General features: G+C 40.2%; 1 protein-coding gene across 1 annotated transcript; it reads right to left on the bottom strand.

Moving 5' to 3' along the window:
- Positions 1 to 9,359, bottom strand: LOC115175079 (protein phosphatase 1 regulatory subunit 14B). Its single transcript, XM_029734251.1, has 4 exons — positions 8,920 to 9,359; positions 2,304 to 2,384; positions 1,988 to 2,020; positions 1 to 990 (listed from the first exon to the last, which is right to left on the bottom strand). The coding sequence occupies exons 1-4, from the start codon at positions 9,106 to 9,108 to the stop codon at positions 928 to 930; spliced, it is 366 nt and encodes a 121-aa protein (XP_029590111.1). The 5' UTR covers positions 9,109 to 9,359; the 3' UTR covers positions 1 to 927.
- Between the last annotated feature and the right edge of the window lie 836 nt (positions 9,360 to 10,195).

Genomic DNA, 10,195 nt, shown 5'->3' with positions numbered 1-10,195 from the left:
TATGCTTCCACTGATTTATTGAAATGCACAAACAGCAAAAGTTTAGATCCCCCATTGGGATCTTTAGCGGTTCCTCAGCTCATCGACATTTTGTGATGCCTAACTGCCCTTTTATGGATTGAGGTGAATTTGTTTTAGGTGATATTTTCCAGAATATCATAAGTAACATCACAGTACATATATTTTCTATTAGAGATCCCATTTGAAATTCCGATGTAACAGTTGGGGAAAGTTAATGACAGCACTGCTTCTTTTAAAACAATACCTTAAGCTAAACAAAAATATTAGTAACCATATTTACAGTACATTCTTGGGCTAGTCATGGCAGGGGATTCATCAGAGAAAACACTTAATTAAAAATAAAAAATAAATAAAAAAGAATGTCAACATAACAATAAGTTGTGATCTGATTAATCAAAATGCCAGAAGTGTCCATTAACACTGAAGAACTAAACAAACCAGGCCATGGTGAATTGGTGAACCATTCTGTAACATAACAGTGAAAAACATCGACATAAACGATAGACTGGATAATCCATCAAAACTAGACTGGATGATCTCTCATTCTACTTCAGAGGCAACTCATACCAAGAGGTGTTTAAATCTAGTAGGATCTCTCTATGCTATATTACGTCATATTTAAAAACTCAGTTTTACACAGATGCCCCATTGGAAGACCCACCAGGCTTATGTGAGAAAGACATATATGGTATCAAATAGTCCTAATAATATAAGGCCAGCACGGACTGGCCATGGGGACCCTCTTTTACAAGGGCTGCGAACCACTAATATAGACACTGATAGTGCAGATTGTGGATACATAAGGATATATCTAGATACATGAGGACTGTCACTGTACACACATCCACAGTTACAGGTGAGAGAGGATGGTGTCTCATTTCACATGGTCTCCGCTCCAACTTCTGTTCATTTTTTCAGGGACATCTTGCGAAGTCCCTTCATCCGATACAGCAAACCGTCGATGAAGTCCTGTCAGGAAACAGTGGAGAAGATGTGAGTGAGAGGTGGTTATACTGTGTACAGGTTAAACAGTCAATACGTGCATGCACAACACAGTTTTAGGTGTGTTCATGGAAACTTAGTGGAAGTATATCTCACTTGTTGTGGTTGTAAGAGCCATTTTGATAGGGTGTCTGTTTGGGTTTGTTTTGGGCTGTCACTTCTCACCACTAGAGAGCAGTCTCACTGGGGTAAGCGGTTGTGTGGTGGGGTCAGGTCCTGGGGTCGTGTGTATGAGGGCCCAGGTAAACAAGTAGCAGTCATGCATGGGTCAAAGGAAGATTCACCGTTTTTTACCGCACCTCACAAGATAATAATCAATAATTTAGGGGCTGCTTATATTTGTCCTGTTACACACTTGTACAAGTGTCAGTGTGTCATGGAAATGTGTTTCTTGCATATCCCAACTCTCCCTGAGACACCCACAGGGAGTGGGGTCAGGGCCAGGGTCACCATTGTCCAGCGCCCCTGGAGTAGTTGGGTTTTCACCTTGTCGGCTCTGGAATTCAAACCACCAACCTTTAGGTTACTGGTCCAACGCTCTAACCTCGAGGCTATCTGCCTCCCGTTAGAAAGATTGCCTGTATCATTGGACTATTCATTAAACGGTGCCTCACCCATCATTAGCTTGTCAATAACAGTTTCCACATCCTTCATGAATCATGTAGGTAACTTTGAAATAGCCAATACCGCGGTAGTTACTATATCAGGCTTTTAATTTCTCTCAGCTGAATGTGCATGGGGCTCAGAGGGAAGCTGCTTAGGGGAGGACGGCTCATAAAATGACTGGAATGGAGTGTAATGGCTATGAATGGAGTGAATGGAATGATATCAAACACGTGTTTGATACAATTCCATTCCGGACATTATTATGAGCCGTCCTCCCATCAGCAGCCTCCACTGCTAACTACATTATCAAATCCAAAGGGCCTTGCCTCTCAATACAATTTGTTTGGTGCTTCCTTACCTCTTTGGGCTTGCCACAGTCTTGAAGAAGGTCCTGTAGAAATAGAGATGGGAAACATGAACCCTTTCACTCTGACTCTTTATTCAAAAAACATAAGGTGTTTTTGACAGATTTAGAACAGGGTTGAAATAGCTTCAGTTCTCGTTCAAATAGTTTGAGCGTTTGGTTGAGCCTGTCAATGCCAGATGGGCTGAGTTTTGCACTTTGGGGACTGTTCCAATGCCAGCCAAATTCAATTAAGCACAGCTACAGTATTTGCAGGAAGATGAATAGTATTTGTACCCAGGTCTGAGTAGACCAAGAATTTTGCGCTCACATGTAGCTTTGCTCTCTGTTCTGCGTCTGACAGATCCAGCAACTCATCCATGTCAATTTCTAACTCTGGAATATCCTCCTCCTGAAAAAAGGGCAAAACACAAACAAAAAGAGAACTGGAATAAAACAAGAACCCAAATGTCAACAAGAGAACTCTCCATTTATTCTAATAATACATTTAACCAATGAAAAAAGGCTACTCTGAGTCTGAATGTCCTCTCTGGCAACTGTACACTACTGTATTTCTTCATCCAGAATATACATTCTGAGAAAGGGCATCCTTTGCTTTCTCACTCAACAATTTTCATTAACCTGATTGTTGATGGATGAACACACACAATGATCACTGTGAAATGAACAAAGCAAATAAAAACATTCCCTTTTATCTCTGTTTTTTTTGTTGGTTGCCAGCAGATTTCCATGTTGATAGGAAGTGATAATAGTTTAGACACTTAGTCTTTTGTGTTGACGGCCAACAAGCCCAACATTCCCTGGCATACACTGGGCTTTGGTGGACCACAGTTGTCCCACTAATCATGCAGCCACAGCTACCAAAGAGCCAATGACATACTTTAAAAGTAAACAACCACAAAAAAAGAGAGAGAGAATATATTGTGCACCTATAACTACAATTCCCATTCACACTGTTCTTCCATTTTAACATCAATGAACTATTGCAAACTTCTGACATAATGTGGATGGTAGATCTCCAGGAAGAGGTTTAGGCATACAGAGGGCTAATAGATCATACAATTTACCCAGAGAACACTTTCCCTTGCAAATTAGCTTCCATTGAAATGACCCTTAGGTTTCAATGATCATTTCATGAGTATGTTGGCCTATACTAGTAAATCTGTTCCCTATTGTACCTACAATTTGCCTAATGAGACAAAATGGCTGCCGATCCTGACAGTAGAAGATGGGAAATGACTGTTGACATCATTAATGAGTGGAGAAACAGCCAGGAAAACAAAACGCAAGTGCACCTAATGTTCCCTGCACACTTACAGAAAGACAAAAAGGTTCTTATTCCACGCAGCAGAATTTTTTGTCTAATTAATGCATGAAGATCATTTGTCATTTGTGTTGAGATGTTGCTTTTCAACAGCATTAGGGAGGATAATGGAGAAATGGGTTGGGCATTGAAATGGTTTTCGAGAACCGCAATCAAGAGTACAGTGCATACATTTTTCAAACCTCAAAATGACTTTGCAACTTATTTACAGCTGCATTACAACTGACAAACGGGCTAATTATAAAGCTCTTAATTTACAGTTGTCATCTCCTGCATTAAGGCACTTTTTTGTTGTACCATTCCAGAACAGGAAATTGTGGTAAAGAAGGAAGTTAGGCCTTGCCCTGTTTGTTTTCTGTTAGGTTGAGATAAAACAAGGATACTTTCCAAAATACATTCTAGCTTATTGTAGTGACATTTTCTATCAACTTTAACTTCCTTTATTTTTTCTCTTAATTAGTTCCACTAACTGAGAAGGCATCAAGAAGCAAATACATATTCTGCCCAATAGATAATATAGTTATAGACCAATGAGGGTAGTACACTATAGAGGATAATGCTTCAATCAATCAGAGGGTAGTGCTTCCTGCCATCCAGGACCTGTCTACTTCTTCCATTTAAGAATGCTGGAGGCCACTGTGTTCTTGGGGACCTTCAAATGCTGCAGATTTTTTTTGCCACCCTTCCCCAGATCTGTGCCTCGAATTCCTTCGAACTCATGGCTTGGTTTTTGCTCTGACATGCACTGTCAACTGTGGGACCTTATATAGAAAGGTGTGTGCCTTTCCAAATACTGTCCAATCAATTGAATTTACCACAGGTGGACTCCAATCAAGTTGTAGAAACAGCTCAAGAATGATCAATGGAAACAGGATACACATGAACTCAATTTCGAGTCTCATAGCAAAGGGTCTGAATACTTATGTAAATAATGTATCTGTTTTTCAATTTTAATACATTTGCAAAAATGTATAAAAACTGTTTTTGCTTTGTCATTGGGTATTGTGTGTAGATTGATGAGGATTTAACAAAATGTGGAAAAAGTGAATGGGTCTGAATAATTTCCGAATGCACTGTACATATTACCTCAAATACCTCGACTAACCTCTATCCCCGCACATTGACTCGGTACCCCCTGTATATAGCCTCGTTGTTGTTATTTTATTGTGTACCTTTTTTTCTTTTACTTTAGTTTTTTTATTATTTCTTATTTTTAGCAAATATTTTCTTACTTTATAAAAAAACTCTGCATTGTTGGTTAAGGGATTGTAAGGAAGCATTTCACAGTAAGGTCTACACCGCATGTGACAAATAATGTTTGATTTGATGAATGGGTGTACTTTTTGTCCCCTTGGACCTGGAACTAAATGTAGTCCCTCTGGCTCATCTAAATCAACAAGACAGCCTATTCCGCTGACACGGCAGCCTTTAGCATCACAACTCTGGAAAGCCAGAACAAGCTTGTCAGCAACAATCAGACTCTTAGAAGTAATGATCATAAAACAAGGACAAGGAAAATCATTAGGCTATAAAGCTAGATAAGGCTAACCCTGCAAGCTAAATGGGCCATTATCCCTTAAATGCAATACATTAGCTAATGTTTTGTATTGTATGACCTTGGAGCTTTAAAGTTATGTTCACCCCTCCTGCGGTAAACTTCAGTTGTAGGATCTTAATTTGAGCCAATTTGTTAGAGCAGGAAAATAATCTTGCAGCAACAGGAAATGTGAATTATTATGTGGATTATAATTTCTGGACATTTTTGTAGGGGTTGATACATTTTTCATTTGGGCAAATCAAGTCACATTTCTAAGTGAAAATGACAAATGTTAGAAACCTTTTTAAAACTCAAATACACGACAAGTTTGCATGTCCTGATTTGCAAAAATTCTCAGCAACAAAAGAGTGATCAAATTAAGATCCTACATCTATAGTTGTCCATTAAACTCTATTCAAATCCACACAATGACACCTCTTTATAGGTATAGTACAGGGGTTCCAATTAAGGTAATTTGGCAGCTGATGCTTAAGGTTACGCTGTGGGGTATTTCGACACAGACGCCTAGGGTCATGTGTTGAATTATTGAAGGTTATTCCTTAATTCACGTGTGGTTCCAGGGGTAGACTTTATCGGTAGCTTGATATCTTTTTTGCAATTTTTCTCTTTAAAACACACATTGTACTAGAAACCCTGTGGAATTTAACAACAGCTAGGACTAGCTTCATAGATTGTGTTTATGCGGCCTGTATGTACCATCCCTGCCTGCATTCAACACCATACTCTCATCATCGGTACTCTATAATCTGAAACCAACTATTACTAAACCATTAAAGCTCAGGTTCTATAATTTAGGGGGAAATTAGTTTAGGTATTGGGAAGCCAATGTCATTCACCGTGTGAAGCTAAGAGGAGGTTTAAGCACAAATAGCTGAGAAATTAAGCTGATCCCCAGAATATTAATCAAGTCAAGGATATTTGAGCAAGAAATGTTCAGTGCCTTTATCTACGCTGTGGGCAAACGTTAAATCTTGGTAGGCTAACTGATGGAGGTAATCGCTTACCTGCCGTAGCATGCAGAGAGGATTTTCTCTGCAGGGGGAAGTCAATAAGTCAGCCATTTTGTTTTTTGGAATGAACCCCACACACAAAAAAGAATGTGACCTCTGACCTGTGTGTTATTGGAAGCTTAAACCACCTTTGTGGCATACTGGAGGGTAATGGATATGTTTCTGCTTGTACAATGTTTTCCTTTTAGTTTAGTGAATATTAATAAAGTCCAGATTACTTTCGTTTTCCCCCCCCATAGCAAACCACTTCAGAGCTTCCTTGTATCACTTGGCAAGCTCCTTTACTCAATTCCTACTTTCTTTGCCCTGGCATAAATGAAATAGAACACACGTACTGACTGCTACTTAGGAAGCTTCAGTATTTACTCTATGAGTGAAAAGTAGATTGTTATTGTCTTGATCTTTCCATCCTTTCTCAATCATGTATGAAATATTTCTAACCTCAGTGTCTTGGAAAATAATAATGCTATCTGATACTTTATCATGAATGCAATGCGGGTCCAATCCCTCAGATCTGGCTAGGTCATCCTGGAGAATGTCAAGATGAAATGGCTTTTCATTTGAACCCACAACACAGTCTGTTGTACACTACTCTGGTATTTCCATTAATATAGGAACAAAGAAACAACTATTCAGAGACAACAATGAGTGCCTACAAGGGACGAAATATCTAGGAAACTTTCTAGAAAATTAACAATATTCTTTTGAAGGAATATGATAATAAGCTGGTGGTGGTTTCTCAGCCCAGTTCACTGTACTTCTCCACCCATTCAAATGTGAGGCCTTACACTGTGAAAGCAGCTTCAGTTTTAATAATCAACTTTTATCTTTCAATCAGAGCTACTGGACATGGTGTTAGTACTAAAGATGCAAATACATTGTATTTCATTGATTCTATTATTGATTATGTAAAATATTTTTGACCACCACTGTACTATACAGTGCATTGTATAGCAGCATACCACCCTGCATCCCACTGCTGGCTTGCTTCTGAAGCTAAGCAGGGTTTGTCACCAGACACCAGATGCTGCTGGAAGTGGTGTTGGAGGGCCAGTAGGAGGCACTCTTTCCTTAGGTCTAAAAAAAATGTCCCAATGCCCCAGGGCAGTAATTGGGGACACTGCCCTGTGCAGGATGCCATCTTTCGGATGGGACGTTAAACGGGTGTCCTGACTCTCTGAGGTCATTAAAGATCCCATGGCACTTATCGTAAGAGTAGGGGTGTTAAGCCTGGTGTCCTGGCTAAATTCCCAAGCTGTCCCTCATACCATCACGGCCACCTAATCATCCCCAGCTTACAATTGGCTCATTCATCCCCCTCCTCTCCCCTGTAACTATTCCCCAGGTCGTTGCTGTAAATGAGAATGTGTTCTCATTCAACTTACCTGGTTAAATAACGGTAAAATAAATTGTTTCAGGCCAACTTTTATTATGGACTTTCTTACAATGGGGGCAAAGGGGACATTGGATGGGGGCCAGCACACCGACTCTATTGTCACCCACGCTGCCAGTCATATGACGCCTTAGTTGAACCCTGACTGGGCCCTTTTCTCTCTCAAACACTGGGGTCTTTAGCCACCAGTTATTTACTTCCATATAGGCTTCACTGGCTAAGGGACAACTGTGTCCCAAGGTCATGTGAAAAAAGACAGCGTTCCTGACAATGTCCTCCAGGAGGGAAAAGTAGAAATAATAGAATTCTAGAAAACTTTAGCTACAGTAGTTCACTTACAGTACATGTGATTTTAGACTTTTTATAACGAAAGTTGGTTTAATGGGTCACATAATATGAATATGTGTATACTGATATGTGTTAATCAAATAAAAATTACAATTATCCTAATGTTAGGATTGGTTGAGGATAAACTGATCCTGGATCTGTTTCCACAGGCATCTACAGTATCTTCTATTATCTATATATCTTCTACCTATGGTCTATCTATCATCTATATATCTTCTACTTATGGTCTATCTATCATCTATATATCTTCTACCTATGGTCTATCTATTATCTATATATCTTCTACTTATGGTCTATCTATCATCTATATATCTTCTACCTATGGTCTATCTATCATCTATATATCTTCTACCTATGGTCTATCTATCATCTATATATCTTATACCTATGGTCTATCTATTATCTATATATCTTCTACCTATGGTCTATCTATCATCTATATATCTTCTACCTATGGTCTATCTATTATCTATATATCTTCTACCTATGGTCTATCTATCATCTATATATCTTCTACCTATGGTCTATCTATCATCTATATATCTTCTACCTATGGTCTATCTATTATCTATATATCTTCTACCTATGGTCTATCTATTATCTATATATCTTCTACCTATGGTCTATCTATCATCTATATATCTTCTACCTATGGTCTATCTATCTTTGATCTATCTATCGTCTATCTATCGACTATCTTCTATCTCCCAAAACAAAAGTTTTATGGTACACTGACAAGGAGCCAAAACTGGAGCCCAAATTTTAGTTTCCATTTCATTTCCTAGGGGCCCGGTAATCAAATTGCCACAGCTGAGGTTATAATTGGACCGAGCTCCCTCTGGTTCCGGGACTAATTATTTGAGTCAATCAAGCCTTCATACTTAGCCTCACCCAGCCTCATTCAGGTTCCCAATTCAGTTTGTCTGGTCTGGAAACCCACAGAGAAATATCCCAAGATAGCTAGATCCTGTCACAGCATGAAATAATCAAAGTACTGAACTCTATCTCCTACTCTCTATCCTTTCAGTGTGAATTATTCACAGTAGAACCAAGGGAGCACTCTCCCCTCTTCCCTCACCTCTCCTAAACTCTGTTTCTCCCCTTCTCTAGCAGGCAACTGTCGCTATGGGAGCTCCCTTGTCTAAACTAAAGCTTGCTTACTTTACCATTATATTTACATCATGCCCTAATAAGATAGTCCAGGACTAGTTTTGATATATTACAACACAATGGTGAAGATCATCACTGGTGTAAAAGGAGCTGACCTTAGATCAGAAGATAGCTGAAACTCACCTCGCAGTCAAACAGGAGATGCAGCTGCCCATCGATCCACTCCTCGATGTCCAGCCTCTTTTGCAGGTCCTTGCGGTTGTACTTGACCGTGAGTTTTCCCAGTCTGCGTTGAGGAGGCTCCTCTTCCGCCTTCTCCTCACCTGGGGTTTGGAACAAGACCCTGTGCTGGGGACCCGGTTGGGTGGACATGCCTCTGTCTGTCTGTCTGTCTGTCTGTCTGTCTGTCTGTCTGTCTGTCTGTCTGTCTGTCTGTCTGTCTGTCTGTCTGTCTGTCTGTCTGTCTGTCTGTCTGTCTGGCTGGCTGGCTTCCTCTTGTGCTCTCTCATCTGTGTATTCCTACTTCCAATCCCCCTCTGTATCTCTCTCTATCTCTATGGCCTCCTCTCTTTCTCCCTCTACCCTGCTTTCTCTTCTCTCTATCATTTCCTCATACTTTCTCCTGGGCTCCCTCTTTGACTCCACCCTCCTTCTCTCTCTCTCTTTCTCTCTCTCAACCCTCCCCTCTCAGTCTCCTCCCCTTTGCCTTGCGTGCCCTCTTCTTCTTTAATTTCCTCTCCTCTTCCTCGCTCCTCTTACACTCTCCTCTTCGTCTCCCCTCTTCCTCTCTCCTCTCTTTATCCCTGTCAATTTACTTTTTTATTTTCTGCCTCTGTCTGACTGTCTCTCGCCTTTGCTCTGTACATGGTAAGAGTGCAAATGCTTTCCTTTCCTTTTTGTGTGTGTGTCTGTGATATATATATATATATACTGCTCAAAAAAATAAAGGGAACACTTAAACAACACATCCTTGATCTGAATGAAAGAAATAATCTTATTAAATACTTTTTTCTTTACATAGTTGAATGTGCTGACAACAAAATCACACAAAAATAATCAATGGAAATCCAATTTAACAACCCATGGAGGTCTGGATTTGGAGTCACACTCAAAATTAAAGTGGAAAACCACACTACAGGCTGATCCAACTTTGATGTAATGTCCTTAAAACAAGTCAAAATGAGGCTCAGTAGTGTGTGTGGCCTCCACGTGCCTGTATGACCTCCCTACAACGTCTGGGCATGCTCCTGATGAGGTGGCGGATGGTCTCCTGAGGGATCTCCTCCCAGACCTGGACTAAAGCATCCGCCAACTCCTGGACAGTCTGTGGTGCAACATGCTGTTGATGGATGGAGCGAGACATGATGTCCCAGATGTGCTCAATTGGATTCAGGTCTGAGGAACGGGCGGGCCAGTCCATAGCATCAATGCCTTCCTCTTGCAGGAACTGCTGACACAC

This window comes from Salmo trutta, chromosome 35 (assembly GCF_901001165.1).
Source record: "Salmo trutta chromosome 35, fSalTru1.1, whole genome shotgun sequence".
Lineage (NCBI taxonomy): Eukaryota > Metazoa > Chordata > Actinopteri > Salmoniformes > Salmonidae > Salmo > Salmo trutta.
This window is presented reverse-complemented; position numbering and strand designations above follow the sequence as displayed.